The 17,140-nt window shown below is 37.8% G+C and overlaps 1 protein-coding gene across 4 annotated transcripts in view; it reads right to left on the reverse strand.

Moving 5' to 3' along the window:
- The window catches only part of PCNX1 (pecanex 1), a 116,562-nt gene that overhangs the window by 76,122 nt on the left and 23,300 nt on the right, over positions 1-17,140 (reverse strand). For 3 of the 4 annotated variants that reach the window (XM_070758419.1, XM_070758428.1, XM_070758409.1), the window contains exons 5-6: positions 13,860-13,949; positions 10,666-12,348 (exon numbers count right to left, since the gene is read on the reverse strand). In XM_070758419.1, coding sequence (XP_070614520.1) covers positions 10,666-12,348; positions 13,860-13,949 — 1,773 coding nt within the window. Of the gene's footprint in view, positions 1-286; positions 420-10,665; positions 12,349-13,859; positions 13,950-17,140 lie in introns of all 4 variants that reach the window. The other variant, XM_070758437.1, reaches the window with a different exon arrangement.

Consider the following 17,140-nt stretch of genomic DNA (forward strand, 5'->3'; position numbering starts at 1 on the left):
CTTAAATGAAAGAGCTAATTTTAGATCAGTTTGTTAGCATTCTGGCTGTCTTAGATGACTTTTAGCGGACTAATAATTTTGAAAAGATGGACAAAATAATGAACCATCTAGTGTACACATGCACAATTGAAAAAATATCACAAATGCATGCAGTAACAGCTTAAGGAATTTGATTGGTGGGGGTAAGGGGAAAAGGCAGAACAAAGCATGCCTACAACACCATTGGGAGTTGGGAGCAGTGATCAGCTGCATGCATGTTAGATACGGTGGAACACAAATACCATACCTGAGGGGAGAGCCGATGAGCAATGAAGGAGGGGTAGGGTTACTCCCTGCATTGTGACGGCGCCGTACTGCCTGACGCCTAAATGTGCTGCGTTCACGCCGAACTGTGACTGCTTCCTCATTGGCTTGTGCTGCTGCATCAAGACAGACCAAGTCAAATTGAACCTCAGACCAATAATGTTTACACCATCCAATGTTATTCCCACAAATTTTCTTTCTCCTGCAAATCAGTTGATCATTTTAGTTCACTGCCAAATAAAAACTGAGTATGGAATGGTCAACTTAACAAGTATCCAGCTAAGGTTTTCTTATTTCAGACAGAGGGTTTAAGTCAATTTTTTTAAAAAATTGATTCTACAACATCAATAGTTTTAAGCACCCACTGAAAATATATCCTAATTTCAAATAAAGTCTGAATTACATAACAGTTTATTTTTTTAAATGGACCCCACAATGTTTTCTTTAAAAGTTATAGACAATTCTATACTAAAATTGAAATTGCTGGGTAAGAATGTGGGTATGTGTGGTGGTGGGAGGGGGAACCTTAAATTTCCCCCTTGAGTCATTGAAAGAAATGTTATGTTTCTTTGAACCTAGATTTTAGTTTTCTAGAAGTGTAAAATGTAAGCAAAAAAAAATTATCGGTTGCTCTTTTTCCTCTCAACAAATGTAATTATGATATACAAAAGAGAATGTGAATTCTCTGATGTTATCTTGTTTTTGTTATCTGCCATTAAATCATTTTCAGGTTCTAGCAACCACACAGAATTATTTTTTTCCAGGACAGTCTATCCCTAACCTGTTCTTTCAAGTTTCCAAATATTTCAGAACTGTTTTCTAGCAACTAATTAGTAAGCCAACCTGTCCTGGAAATATATGGCATATATTTGGAAAATGCATTTCAAGTAATTAATTATTTTTACATTGAATCTAAAAATATCTTCTTTAAGGAGAGACTTATAGAAACCCCATGAGGATCTGTGTGGTAATGAACTTATTCCACTGATTATCCTTGGAGAGGAGCGAAGAGTAGGAAGTTCAAGTAACTGGATTTTAAAATATTGCTGTTGGATGTTTCCGAAAATAGCTTTCCTGCCTTCCTTGGAACCAGAGTTATCTGATTCCTGTTAGCTGATTCTGACAGATTAAGAAGAAAGGAACCACACTTTTTAGCATGTAGTTATACTGAAATAGCTGTATATACTTTGGCTTCAGTATTTAACAATAGCAATAGCACTTAGACTTGTATTCCACTTTTAACAGCATTTATGGCTTTGCAAACGGAAATAAATAAAATATTACTTTTGAAACCGCTACTGAATTCTACTTCGAAAGAAGTAACGTTCAGAAGCTAAATCCACTCTCATCAGATCAATGCAATTTTTTTACTGAAAGCTGTGGCCAATCATGGTAGGAGAATAAAAATGCAGAATCAGTTCAATTGTTACCAAGCCAAAGTTCAGTATTAATCTTCTAATTTAGACACTACTGAGTACTACATGTATCTACATTCTAGATTTCCATTTTATTATTCTGTTTTTCTGCAACAGCTCAAGGCAATGTACATACCTTATTTTTACTACACCACCAATTTTATCCTCAAAACCAAAACAAAAATAGATTAGGCCATAAAGAACTGAACTGGGTCACCTCCAATCCCAGTCCAATATTTTAATCATTATATCTTAATGGCTTTCAGTGGTGGAGAGCACAAGCCTCTGAGGGTGTTGATTAGCTTGGAGAAATGGGATCTGAATTTGTAGACACTGCCTACATTCATAAAAAATGAAAAACACAGCTTGATTTAAACAGAATGACACTCAATAGTTTGCTGAACAAGTCATTGCACCTTTGGATACATGGTTAATTATGAATTGTCATCACTCTAAGCCATACATAAACATATTCAGTTGAAAGAGAGCACGTCCTTGCAACACATTGTACATAGCTGGCTTTTCCTACAAGCAGCCAGAGTTGCATTTCTTAGAAATTATGTACCATAGGTCATAAAATAGATATATCATCAAAAGACTCTTCTGACTTCACCAAAACTATGTATTATATGCCAAAGTTCACAGAAGTTTAATGTAGAACTAAACATAAGCTACCAGAAGGAATTAATCATTTTGTGAAACAGAAAGATGCTTTGCAGGCAATATCCCACTAATAAAAAAGCTACTAACACTACACTTTGTATTTTGGAAAATACATGCTACTGATGCAAACAAAAACTATGGGAATAATCCCCCCCCCAAGAGAACTCTCAAAATTATCCCAAATTATGCAAGTATGAATGGTATGGTAGTGCCACACTATTATGGATAATCATTAAGTGCTCAGAATCCAGGCATGTTCATTTAAAAAAAGAAAAACTGTTCATTATGTTTATTCACATTGCTAAATCACTGTAGCTATTTTGGCAGAGTTGATAGAGAATACTTTTAATCAGCTTCATTTATTATATACTGTATTTCTATCAGAAAGTTAGGATACAGCATTTAAATATGGGATGAACATGTAGTGCAAGAAGATAGGAGATAGGAGAGACCTGGCCCATAGAATCATCATGAGTCAGACACAACTGAATGGATAGCATCAACATAATCAAATAATGGATGTGTTAAACTAATTTTGCACGCAACTCTTCTCTCTTTAATATCTATTTTTGTCCTTAAAAATTATGCTTTAGATTGTTTATTGTCCATTAATATAGCTCAGTTAAAAAGGAAATGAATAACAGCATGTAGATAAACAAAACTTCATGGAGTCCATCCACCACAGAATCTTATACTGAGATCAGGCAGGCCTCAGAAACAAAGCATTTCTATCAACAACTGGGGTCATATACATCCAGCTTGGCCTTCCTCTCGCTATCAAGATGGGCAGTTGTCCCTAGTGATATAAAATATCAATATTTATTTGTTTGTTTGTGTGTTTATTTCCAGAAATTTATTGAATTTTACATGCTTTTATCATAAACTGAAATTTCCCCTGAAAATAAAAAAGTACTTATAGTCTGGAGGACAGAAGGAAAAGGGGGGACATGATCGAAACATTTAAATATGTTAAAGGGTTAAATAAGGTTCAGGAGGGAAGTGTTTTTAATAGGAAAGTGAACACAAGAACAAGGGGACACAATCTGAAGTTAGTTGGGGGAAAGATCAAAAGCAACATGAGAAAATATTATTTTACTGAAAGAGTAGTAGATCCTTGGAACAAACTTCCAACAGACCTGGTTGGTAAATCCGCAGTAACTGAATTTAAACATGCCTGGGATAAACATACAGTATATCCATTGTAAGATAAAATACAGGAAATAGTATAAGGGCAGACTAGATGGACCATGAGGTATTTTTCTGCCGTCAGTCTTCTGTTTCTATGTTTCTACATACAAATTATATTAACTAAATAAATATACATCATACCGAGCACTGAAACATTTCTATCTGTTCTGGGTTCCTCACTCAGTCTATCACTCATTCATTATGGTACTCTTTCCTTCTTGTTCCTTTGGACAGGAAACATGTAATAGATAGGTTTGAATAAATTATATAGGCTTCTTTTAGATAAGAGTATGTCTTTTCAAAATAGATTGTCACATTTTACTGGTGTATGTGTGTGTATATATAAAATCATAATCTCACATAACAATTTTTATGTCTTCTCAAAATTAACAATTACATCGTATTTAATTCCTGGCTTTTTCAACCATATTCATGAATCTTAACTAAATCTTATGAATATTTTAAAATTCAAACAGGTGAATTTTATTCCAGATTTAGGTAAATTATTCATGAAAGCCCTTTGTTAAATTATTTCCCAGTCTTAATATATTTTTTCCCCAAAGGAATTTTATATTATGTGAATTTGTTGTTTTACAAAAACCATGGAGGAGGCACGGATCTAAAGAAGTAAGAGAGAAAATTGTAGATTTTAAAAGCTGAATTCTAAGATATCTGAAAACATTACTGGCAAAACATCTTCTCATTATGTACTGCACAAGTTAACATATAAGGTAGAAAAGGGAGGAAAGGCTATTTTAAAAAAGCAACTTGAGTTGGTTTTATTTTTCCCAATGTTGAACATAAACTAAACTGGCATTGTATCCAGAAAATAATTTTAAGGAAAGAATGAATTTTGTTATGTTATTTTAAAATAGTGCTATCATATTGTTTCTTAAATGTCTTATATTTGCTTCTCTTCTTCAATCCATGAACACACTCATTTTGACATTTTTTTCTAGCCCTTGAATTTAAATATACCAACAAGTTGACATGTACATTGCAAATAGAACCAAGAACAACATTTACAATTTGGAAAGTAATGAAGAATATAGAGGTTTCATTACAAGTGGAGCAAGTGTTAGAAACAATGTAACTAAACCTTGCAAATAAACCCAGAGTAGTTATTACCCTGCAAAAAAATATTGTTAAAGCTGACAGGATAATAGGAGATTTGCATTTCTATGCTCAGTACTATGGGGAAATAAAATCTGAATCTCTTTTCTTCTGAGAATACTGCTGCATATGCTTCTCTTATTCAACTTCCTACAATGTTTCACATTTCTAACTCAGCTCCAGCAAGTTACAGAAGAACATAAAGTAACTTGTATCTTACATGTTGACCTAAATTTAAATGGCAGCAATTAATTCCTAAAGTTTGCTTTTGGCTGATACGAATGACAGATTGGTTACATAGAATAAGCTAGTGGTAATGAACATTTTTTTCCTCGGGTGCCGAAAAAGTGTGGGCGTGTGCTATCGTGCATGCGCGAGTGCCCGCATCCGTAATTCAATGCCTTGGAAGAGCGAAACAGCGTCTTACACCCCCCCTGAAGGCCCTCTGGAGGCCAGAAACAGCCTGTTTCCCAACTTCTAATAGGCCCAGTAGGCTCGTATTTCACCTTCCCCAGGCTCCAAAGGCTTCCCTGGAGCTGAGGGAAGGTAAAAACGCCCTCCCCATCCTCTCAGAGGCTCTCTGGAAGCCAAAAATGCCCTCCCAGAGTGTCTCTGTGAGCCAAAAATATGCACACACATGCACGTGGAGCTGAGCTAGGGCAACAGCCCACGTGCCAGCAAATATGGCTCCACGTGCCACCTGTGGCACCCATGCCATAGGTTCACCATCACTGGAATAAGCCAACACGACCATTACTGTGGGCATAAGGCTATCAGTTCTTTACAGAGGATAAATTACAATATTTACCCAAAAGGAAAATTATTTTGAATTTAAGATAATTGAAACTTTTCTTGGAATGAGAGAAAAAATAATAATTTGACTCTGTTACCATATTCTCAGAGAACATATATTACCGTATTTTTCTGTGTATAAGACACTCCAACATTTAGAGCGGGGTGGTGCAGCAGGTAGAGTGCTGTACTACAGGCCACTGAAGCTGACTGTAGATCTGTAGGTCAGCGGTTCAAATATCATCACCGGCTCAAGATCGACTCAGCCTTCCATCCTTCCGAGGTAGGTAAAATGAGGACCCAGATTGTGGGGGCAACATGCTGGCTCTGTTAAAAAGTGCTATTGCTAATCTGTTGTAAGCCGCCCTGAGTCTAAGGAGAAGGGCGGCATAAAAATTCAATAATAAATAAATAAATAAATTTCCACCCGCTTTTAGGGGGGGGGAAGGGTGCATCTTATACAAAGAAAAATACAATATTTTATAGGAAAGATAAATGAGGATGGGGCAAAACAATTCTTCCTATCGTATAAATATCAATGTTTGTATTATAATGAATTGTGTCCAATTGTTGTCATAAAGTGTTGGACATGACCTATAAAGCCCTACATGGCTTAGGACCAGTTTAATTACAAGACAGTCTCCTGCCTAATGAATCCCAGCAACTGGTGAGGTCCCACAGAGTTGGTCTTCTCCAGGTCCATTCGGCTAAGCAATGCCGCCTGGCGGGACCTGGGGTAGAGCCTTCTCTGTGGCAGCTCTGGCACTTTGGAATCAACTTCCCCCAGATATTCGCAATGTCCCCACCCTCCTGGCCTTTCATAAGATTTTAAAAACTCACCATTGCCGGCTGGCTTGGGACTGTTGAGCATCGATACCCTGCTCCGGCCATATGTATAATTGTGATGGAATAAATGATGGATGATTGTTGTTTAACAAGTGGGGTTTTTAGATGTGCTTTAACATTTGGGTTTCTTATATGTTCTATTTGTATTTATTCTTGTTTTGTAAGTTGCCCTGAGTCTATGGAGAAGGGTGCCCTAGAAATCCAAATAATAAACAAATAAATCACGAGTTCATGCATATCATGAATCTCATGAGATCAGAGAGATTTCCTCTTCTGCTATTTCAGTTTTAAAGCAACCTAGATCTGGTTAATGTGTGTGTTAACAACAAATAACTCAAATTACACTTGACAAGCCCACATTGAATCATGATAGAAAAAGCCACGCAAAACAGCAGAGAATTCTCCATAACCTAACTTGGCCTGTTAGCACTGTTATGTTTGGATCCAATCAGCAAAATACCGGTAGTGGAAATTGGAATATCAAATTGAAGTTGATATTTTATTAATTAGATGAACATGGAAACAATTTAACTGGAGTGGTAATCTTAATAATTAAGATATGAGAAGAAAACAAATATATCATAAATGCAGAAAAATTCTATTTTAAATTCAGCCTCTTTGCATTATCAATTCTGATAATTGCTAGAATAAGCCTTTCTGCATCACTAATCGTGATGTTAGCTTAAACTTATATATTGTTGAAACAAATATTTCATAAGTTTAAAAAAACAGTGATTGTCTTTCCATTTAACTGCAAATACTTTAAATATGAAGCATCAGCTATTTTGGCAAACAAAGTAGGATAAAATTCAAATATTATAAAAAGTCACACCCACTCACCCACCCACACATAAATATACATATGAATACAGCATATATAAATATGTTACGCTAATTAAACTCAAACAACCAGTCAATATAAGTTATCAGAAACCCTCTCACTTCAGATTTCTATTAACAGTTATATTAATTGGTCATGTTATATCAACAGAAGAGCATGTTATATTATTTATAATATGTTATAATTATAATGTATCAGCTATAGTTATAAGTTATATTCACTGGTACTATTTATTGTTAAAAACATACAAAATACTAGTGAGAAAATGCTTACAAATCAGAACCGTCAATTGGAGATGCTTTGCTTTCTGCCACCCTTTTGTTCTAAGTTGTATTTTGATCACTGGCAACTTTATATGAAAGTTCAGGTTTATACAAAGCATATTTTGCAAGAATTTCTAAACTGGAAGGTGGTGGTGTACTTGTGATATGCCGATACCACAGGAGGTCTTCAACTTACGATGACAATCCAGCCCAAAGGTCAAGTTTCCAAGTGAAAGATTTGTTAAATGAATTTTGCACCATTTTACAATTTTTCTTCTCCCAGTTGGTTAATTGAATCTGGTTTCCCCTTTGACTTTGTTTATCAGAACATTGCAAAAGATGATCAGGTGAGACAGGGACATTGCAACTGTCATAAATGCGAATCAGTTGTCAAGAATCCAAATGTAAGTCACATGGCCATGGGGATGCTGCAAGGATCGTCAATGAAAAAAATGGTCATGTCACTTTTTTCAGTGACTGTCACTAAGCAGACTGTTGTAAGTCGAGGACTGTCTGCACTAATAAGACTTTAGTTTTCTTGACTGTCAGATATGTTTAAAAGTGCCCTAAAGTAGAACTTGAACAGAGCTATCAAGCAAATAGCTAACTAGCACCTAATGCACTGAAAGAATCAAATAACAGCCATTTTAGAGAAAGAAAAATCTACTTAATCTTCAGAAGCATTGGCCAAGATACTGAGAGAACAAAGAGCGTATATATTATATTCTTTATCAATTGTTTGTTTTGTGTGCGTGCATGAGTACATATGTAATACATACATACATACATACATACATACAAACAAACAAACATACATGGATGTTAATAGGCTCAGACTCAACCCTGAGAAGACGGAATGGCTATGGGTTTTGCCTCTCAAGGACAATTCCATCTGTCCATCCATCACGTGGGGGAGTGGGAGTCCTTGCCCCCCTCAGAGAGGGTCTGCTACTTGGGTGTCCACTTGATTCAAAGCTGAGCTTAGAAGACCATCTCTCGGCTGTAGCGAGGGGACGTTTGCATGGGTATGCCTGGTGCACCAGTTGCGGCCCTATTTGGATAAGGAATCACTTCTCACAGTCACTCATGCCCTTATCACCTCAAGGCTCAATTACTACAATGCTCTCTACATGGGCTGCCTTTGAAGAGTGTTTGGAGACTGCAAATTGTGCAAAATGCAGCCACATGAGCTATTGTGGGCAATCAACCAAGATCTGACCACATTTCGACATCACTCCGTGAGCTGCATTGGTTGCCAATTGGTCTCCAGGCACAATTCAAAGTGCTGGTTATGATCTACAAAGTCCTACATGACTTAGGACCAGACTACTTACGGACTGTTTTCTGCCTCGTGCATCCCAGCGTCCCATTAGGTAGCACAGAGTTGGCCTTCTCCAGGTCCTGTTGGCCAGACAATGTCGTCTGGTGAAGCCTAGGGGAGGAACTTTCTCTGTGATGGCCCTGGGCCTCTGGAACAAACTCCCTACGGAGATATGCACCATCTCCTCCCTTCTGGTCTTTCGCAAAGCTTTGAAGACCTACCTCTGCTGGCAGGCATGGGGGCCGTGAGCGACGAGATTGTCTCCGGCCAATGTTGTGAATGATTGAATTGGATGAATGTGGATGTCTGTGCATGGGGTTTTAGAATATTGCTAATTTTGTATATTTTTAAAAAAATTATTAGATTTCTACACACTTATATTATTTATTTATATTATTTATTTATATTATTTATTTATTTATTTATTTATTTATATTATTTATATTATTTATATTATTTATATTATTTATATTATTTATATTATTTATTTATTTGTTTATTTGTTTGTTTGTTTGTGTGTTTGTATGCCGCCCTTGTCCGAAGACTGTTTATACTTACTATGTTGTATGCCACCCTGAGTAGCTTCAAGATGGGCGGCATAGTAATCTAATAAATAAATAAATTCAGAAACACACACACACACACACAAACAGATTTAACAAAGAACTGATAAAGATACTTGTTAGGCAAGTAGTCCAAGTTCAAATCCTAGAAGAGTATGGCTAGCTGATGAGAGATATAATAGCTTGAAATAGATCTATACTAGTCTCCCTTTATTTATCAGGTTTTTGTAAGTTTGAAAATATGGTTTGTAGCCTGGATGGCCCCTGGAGTGGGGCTGGAAGAAAAAGAAAGCAGTATGCTCCCTCCCATATTTGGGTATACCAGGTGACTCAACAGAAAAACATTTTATATGTTTAATACTTGCACTAATTCAGGATTAAAATGTAAATTGCAACCATGTTCCACTGGAATATTTGGTGATGATGAAAGCAATATAGGAATTGAACTGAAGAAACCACACACATATCAAGAACTAACTTATGGGATTCACAAAAAGTCCAGATGGTACCACACTACAAAAGAAACCTGTGTTTTGTTCAGTCATGACAATAGCACAAAGAGATGTAACAGAAAAACTTCAAAGGAAAGATGTTACACATATTTAAGAGCTTTAAGAAGTAGAATGCAAATGTTATGTTCAACTTTACCTTATTGTTACAGATGAAACGTGATAAAAATAACTATTTTACTAGGTGACAAATACAAAGCATCATATACTTGGATACCAAGATGCCTCATTGGGCACCTGTCAGATTGCCTATCCTGCATGGCTTTTTAAAATTGATCTTTTTGCCAATAGGCTGTAATTGGTTGGCATTAAGGCCTTAATATTGGTCTCATTTATCTTAATCACAGCAATTCTTAGAAAATGAATACAATTGATGACTTTCATTTTTAAAAAAAAAAATTAGAAAAGTGTTCACTAGTTCAGAAAATAAATGATAACCAGGGGTCGTAGGGATTATATTCTTTGATAGCCAGGAATAACTTCACCAGTTTGTCTTTTGACAAATGGGTGTTTGAGATAAGGTCTGCCAAAACATCCCTTTTGTGAAAGCATCAATACATTTTCAATATTCCAATGTGTCCAAACAACCTCAACAATTCTGTACAGTTTGTATTTGTTCAACTTGCCTCAGTTTGTGTTGAGGATCCAATATTAGAAATAGCAATGCCGTACTATTTAGTTGTTAATTGAACTCAAAATATCATTAGCACAAAATGATCTCAAAATGCAAAACACCCATAATATAGATGACCTGCAAAAAAGTGAAGTTTTTATAAGCCAATGTAGACTATGTAAAGAGCAACAGCCACTGACAGACAGTGCTACATCTAAGTATTCCAGTTACTTACCAATGCTTCCCTTCTCCTGATCTTCTCTTTCAGTAAACATAGGCTGGTTTGGTAAGCTATTTCTAGAGCGAGTGACTGATTCTAGTTGTGAAGCCCTTCCCAACACAGATAGCTCATCAAGCACCTCTCCCTCTTTGGCCTCTAAGTCAGATTTAGAAGTTGTTAATTGTTTTATTGTATCTGGCATCATTAGATTTGGATCATTCAAACAGGCTACTGCACCACTATCCAAACTTAATACCCTGGTCCGACTCTTGGCACTGTTTGTACTGTGAGTCTGTCGGGCTGAATGCTTTTTGACAATCACATCAGTACCCAAGTGAATTTTGTAAGAATTTTCCAAGTCTGTGCCTCTCTCTTTGGCAATATATTTTGTCTTTAGGGCATTGAATTTTCCTTCAGGAGACTGGCAGGAATGAGAAGTTGTGCTGGAAGAGCTATCACTGCTGAACTGGTGGGCTGACTGCATACTTGACGTTCGGCTCAAATCACTTTGATCACTTGAGTCTTCATCGTGGCAAAAACCTGCACTGTGGGGCTTGGTAGCAGATACCCCTCGGAAGGAAATATACTCTTTGTGTCGGCTTGTGTCAAAACTACTCGCCCGTTTTTTCCCTGTCCTTCTCCTGCTGGATTTTTGAGCTGAAGCTGTCCGATGGATTAAACTACAGGATTTAGGACGCACATCCCCCTCTTTTTGCTTTTCTACCATTTCCTGAAAAGTTCTTGAGTCAACCACCAAAGGTTTCTCTTTATGTTCATCTCTTTTCACAGTAGGGTTTCCGGGAGACTGTTCTGCTTGTGTTGTTAGTTCATTAGCATGAGGATTCTTATTTGCTTCTTCAGAAGCAGAGGTACTAAGGGGCTTCTGATTGTGCATCTCCTCTGATGCATTCAGGCATTCTTCTACTTGAATGCAACTGCTGGTGTTAGCTTCAATTATAGTTCTTTCCTTACTCGTCCTTTTGTTAGTAGCAATGTGACAGTCCTCAGGATCAACAGCACAGGTTTTTTTCTTGCTGCTTTCGTTCTCTTCTTTAGGTGACACCTCATGGTCTGACAACATGCTTTCTATATGAGTAGAACTTGTCTGCTCACTTTTATAGCTGCTGACAGTACTGATGGTGTCACGGTCAGTCCCACTACAATAGCTCTCTGTTGAGCCACTACTTCTTGTACTCAGGCTTCTCAGGCTATCCACACTTTTATCTGTTTGTAGGGATTTACGCCTGCTGCTTTTGACTAGCAGCTGTGGACTGCTACATTTTAGAATATCATCTAGTTGAAATATACCAGATATACATGAGTTCTCAGCTAATGATTCTTTGGATCCTGTTCGAGGTTTGCAAGCTTCTAATTCACTGACAGTATCCAGACCCCGCCTTTGCTGATAGAGAGGAAAGTCATTTAATGACACATCTGGAAATGCAACAGCTGAACTGGAAGTCCTTGGCACACCTCGGGGTCTATGATCTTTCCTGTAGGAGTGTGAATGCAAAGGGACAAGAGAAGCCATTTCAGTGTCACATGCATTAGACCCAGAAGGATCTATATGCTGATTAGATAGGCACACTTTATCAGTACTGTCTCTTGATAACTCCTGTGCAGTTGACAATGAGGGCTGAATGGATACAAAGGAATCAATGGAGACCAGATGAAAAGTCTTCCGATCAGCTGTCAAATCTGTTTGTTTAAATAAAATGAAACAAGATTAAGAATTTTGCATATTACAGTACTCTCAAATATTATAAAATATCCTTTATTCTAGATTTTTTCCCAGCTAATGTGTGAATATAGAATCTGCTCTAACAAATATGATTAAAATCCACAATGCTGATTGTTTTATTAGTTGTTCATCATTCACAAATCTATGCATGAGAACAGTCTACGTAAACCCTAAACAATGATAAAGTTAGAATAATGTATAGGTAGTTCTTAGCTTATAACCATTAATTCAGTGACAATTCTAAATTATATTGAAGGGATTGATGATCAGTCTCCAAGTTACAACTGTTGTAGCATTTCTGTGGTCACATGATCACATTTTGGGTACTTGGTAGCTGCCTACAATAACCACAAAAATATTGCAAGTCTCCCTAACCATATATCTTTCCCCATCTATAACAACATAAGAAGAGCCATGCTGAATCAGGCCAAAGCCCATCAAGTCCAGCATTCTGTATCACACAATGGCCCACCAATTGTGGGGATCTTGAGAAGAAAGAGAAGGCAAACCCCACCTTTCCCTTGACCCCCAACAAATGGTACCCAAGGGAATCCTGCCTGCCTCAACCAACATAGAGGTGGCACATGGACATCCATTTCAATAACCACCGATACACTTGGCATCCATCTATGCCCTTCCTACAGTCACAGGGCTGTGGTGAAGCAAGATGCCCTGAGCCACAGTGCCCAACTTGGAGAGTAGCAGTGAAAGGGGTAGAGATGGGGGTCATAGGTGTATGAAGGAAACTGAAAATGCACTCCCTTACTTATCAAGAGCAAGAGCTGGGGGGGGCGGGGGGGCAAAAGCTTACTCCGTCATGTGGCACTTGGGTCTCAAACCTGGGCTGTCAACTTTCCAGCTGACAAGCTCAGAGTCTTTACCAACTGAGCCATCATGCCCCCATAGTTAAATAATAAAATAATGTCAATAAAAATACTGTAAGCAATTAGTCTTGATAATTACAATAAGTTAAATTTTTGAGGAAGTCCAGATAACAAAAACAAGTCATTAATATTGCATGAATGTTGTGCTAAGTGTATTAGCTCACTTGACTGCAGATCTGTAAGCATGCAAAATATAACATATGGATATGTGTGAAAATCACTTCATCACATTTGTTGAAGAGAAATCTTTTTTTTAAAGTATTTAACTCTGACTCTTTGCAAGCTACTTTCATTAAGATTCATATCACTAGAATATGAATCCACAGAGAAAAATACTTATCACACATCTAACACTCTGAGGTTTGCTAGAAAAAATTTAAGACTTTAGAATAGCAAAAGACTTCAGATGTAATCACCATAACTTTAGGCTCAATTATATAACAGATAAAATGATCAGTTAATACAGCAAGTTACAGTTAAATGACTATTATTTTGCAAATACAAAATTAAGACAGTTATCATTTGTTTTACTAAAAAAAGGAACATGGATATAACACATAACAGGTTGAACAAGACATACATACCTTGTTCTTCACTCCCTTCTTTACAAAGACTAGAACTCTGGCCAAGACTCAAACTGATATCATCAGAAGTCTTTGCAGTGTCTGTATCACCTAAGGAGTAGAAATAATATTAGCTAAGAAAGCACCACCCTATATGTCAAAAGGAAAATAAAATTTAAAAAGTGTTTTTAATTCTCTACATAGTGTTATAAATGATCTGAACTGTATACTCTAATTTGTATTACATCAGCAGGGTCACTATTGCATACTCCTGTTGTATTAGTGCACAACTACACTGTGACAGCACATCTAAGAAAACCAAAAGATAATAGGCCATCTCCACCATATTAAATTGCATTATGTTGCTGGCTAATATGCAGCAACAAAACTGATGAAGAGAAAAGACACATCATGGAAGACTAAGAGAATTTCCTAGTGTTGCATCCACTATTCAAGAAGCTGAAGAATTTACAACAGGGAGGCCAGCTGCAGTCTGGGAGACTTCATAATATACAGGGCTTACCTTACTATTTCCAGTGAACAGCCCCAGATAATCCCTATAAGAGGATCGCATGAAAACAACTCTCATATATGATATTGTGAAGATATATGTTGCAAATGAAATCCCAAATGGTCACTACATGCTTAAAACTAAAATAAGTCTCACCCTTCATATAAGGATGAAAGAGCAATGAGTAACACCTTTAAATGCTCTGTCTGCAATTATACTAATGACCTGTAATTCTTCAATCCATTCTTCCATACAAAATCACACACATGGAGGAGCAATCAGCAGGGACCAAGGACATGTTTTAATGTAATTCCTTATATCAACAAAACAAGTTCATTCAACAATATATCCCCAAGAAGATTTGGTTCACCTTATGCATTATTTAAAGGAAACTAAATTGAAGGCCTTGGCCCCATGCCAAGTGAAGAAGATGGAAAATAACCAAATGTCTTCTTGTTGGCCCCAAGCCCTGAAACTTTCTATACTTTCTCCTAAGTTAGGAAATGTTCCTAACTACCTATTTTTCAGAAAATGTTAAGACTTTATTATTATATAGAGCAGTTGAATACCAATGATGCACATTACCATATTTTTTATAAGATGCGCCTTAGTTTTGGGGGAAGAAAATAGGAAAAAAATCTACCTACCAGCTATTCATCTGGCTAGCGCCCTTAGTCTTTTTCAGTTTCAGCACATTATTTTATCCCCTGGTTAAGGCTGAAAAAGCCTTTTTCAGAGGGAGTAGGAATGAAAACAAGCCTGCAAAGACTTAGAGCAGGAAAAACTGCTTCAGAGGGAGTAGGAAGCCGGGGTGGCGCAGCAGGTAGAGTGCTGTACTGCAGGCCACTGAAGCTGACTTGTAGATCTGAAGGTCAGCGGTTCAAATCTCATCACCGGCTCAAGGTTGACTCAGCCTTCCATCCTTCCGAGGTGGGTAAAATGAGGACCCGGATTGTGGGGGCAATAGCCTAGCTCTGTTACAAAAGTGCTATTGCTAACATGTTGTAAGCCGCCCTGAGTCTAAGGAGAAGGGCGGCATAAAAATTGAATAAATAAATAAATAAATAAGATCATTAGCACCAAGTTAGGGCTAGGGGGAAAAAGCTTTGAAAAAACTACATTCAGAGTATAAAATTTCCAGCCACTTTTAGGGATGAAAAAGTTGCGTTTTATACTCCAGAAAATACAGTACAGTGATCCCTCGATTTTCGCGATCTCGTTCTTCGCGAAACGCTATATCGCGATTTTTCCCACCCGATGACGTCACTCTCTTCCTTCCTTTCTCATCTTTCTTTCTCTCTCTCTTTCTCTATCTTGCTTCTTCCTCTCTCACACTCTCTTCCTCCCTCTCTCATCTCTTTCTTTCCTTCTCTCTCTTTCTCTATCTCTCCCCCTCTTGCTGGCGGGCGGCGGGCGGCGGGCGGGCGGGCGGGCGAGCGGGGGCATCAGCGAGGAAGACCCAGGGAAGGTTCCTTCGGCCGCCCAGCAGCTGATCTGCTCGGCAGCGCAGCGAGGAGCCGAATCGGGGTTTCCCCTTTGCGTGGGCGGCGGGGAAACCCCGATCTTCGTCTGCTCGCTGCTGCTGCGCTGCCGAGCAGATCAGCTGCTGGGCGGCCGCAGCAGCAGCGAGCAGACGAAGATCGGGGTTTCCCCGCCGCCCACGCAAAGGGGAAACCCCGATCTTCGTCTGCTCGCTGCTGCTGCGCTGCTGAGCAGATCAGCTGCTGGGCGGCCGAAGGAACCTTCCCTGGGTCTTCCCCGCCACCCACGCAAACTCCACCATCTGCGCATGCACAGCCATGAAAAAAAAAAGGGCGCGCATGCGCAGATGGTGTTTTTACTTCCGCAACCCTACATCGCGAAAAATCGATTATCGCGAGGGGTCTTGGAACGGAACCCTCGCGATAATCGAGGGATCACTGTAGTTCATTTTGCTGCATTAGCTGTTTTTAATTTATATGATATTACTGTAAACCACCACCTCGGGTTCAATTAAATGAAATTTTATAATACATTTGCATAAAGAAATAAACCATTACATTTCCAAATGAAAACCAAAGACTGGAACAGATTTAGTGCATCAAATAATATGGCAAGGAGGGAAAACCTGTATGGCCTGATCAACTTTATGAACATGGAAGTTGTGATCTGAAGAAGCACTATAGAGATTGGGTTGGTAGTTCATTTAACTATATCAGGAAACAAGAATTATTGCAGAGTTTAAGATGAAATAATACCATCCGTGAAAGTGGAGGTTTGTTCTCCAAGTTTGTGAGTTGGCTTCCAAACGTTTTGTTACCAGACTAGATAATGACTTTGCTGAAGATGTTACCTAGCCTGGTAACAAAACATTGAGAGACAAACCCACAAACTCACAGAATGAACTCTCATCTTACATCCAAACTACAGATATTTGTCACTGTTGCATTATCATCTTTAATTACTGGCAATATTGCCAAAGGCATGAATATGGTCTATAAATATCATTGCATATAACTAGAACTGTGAAAGTTCAAACTAGTTTCTACTTGGAAATACTTTTGAAGACATTCTAGATGAATAGGTTTCCATCCTGGAAAAGCAAAGGGAAAGAATTCCTGGGACATCAATTTTAGGGTAAAAAAAAATTAAAATTTAAAGTAAGTAATGATATTCTGTATTTTCTTGTCAGTGCTCAAGGATCAATAACAATTTATCTGTATCTTATATTGTGCTTTATTTTTTTGCACCTATCAACAATATAACGGAAAATCCTTTTAATACTAATGCATCTGCTGAGGTTATTCAAAGA

This window comes from Erythrolamprus reginae, chromosome 1, assembly GCF_031021105.1.
Source record: "Erythrolamprus reginae isolate rEryReg1 chromosome 1, rEryReg1.hap1, whole genome shotgun sequence".
In the NCBI taxonomy this organism is placed as follows: domain Eukaryota; kingdom Metazoa; phylum Chordata; class Lepidosauria; order Squamata; family Dipsadidae; genus Erythrolamprus; species Erythrolamprus reginae.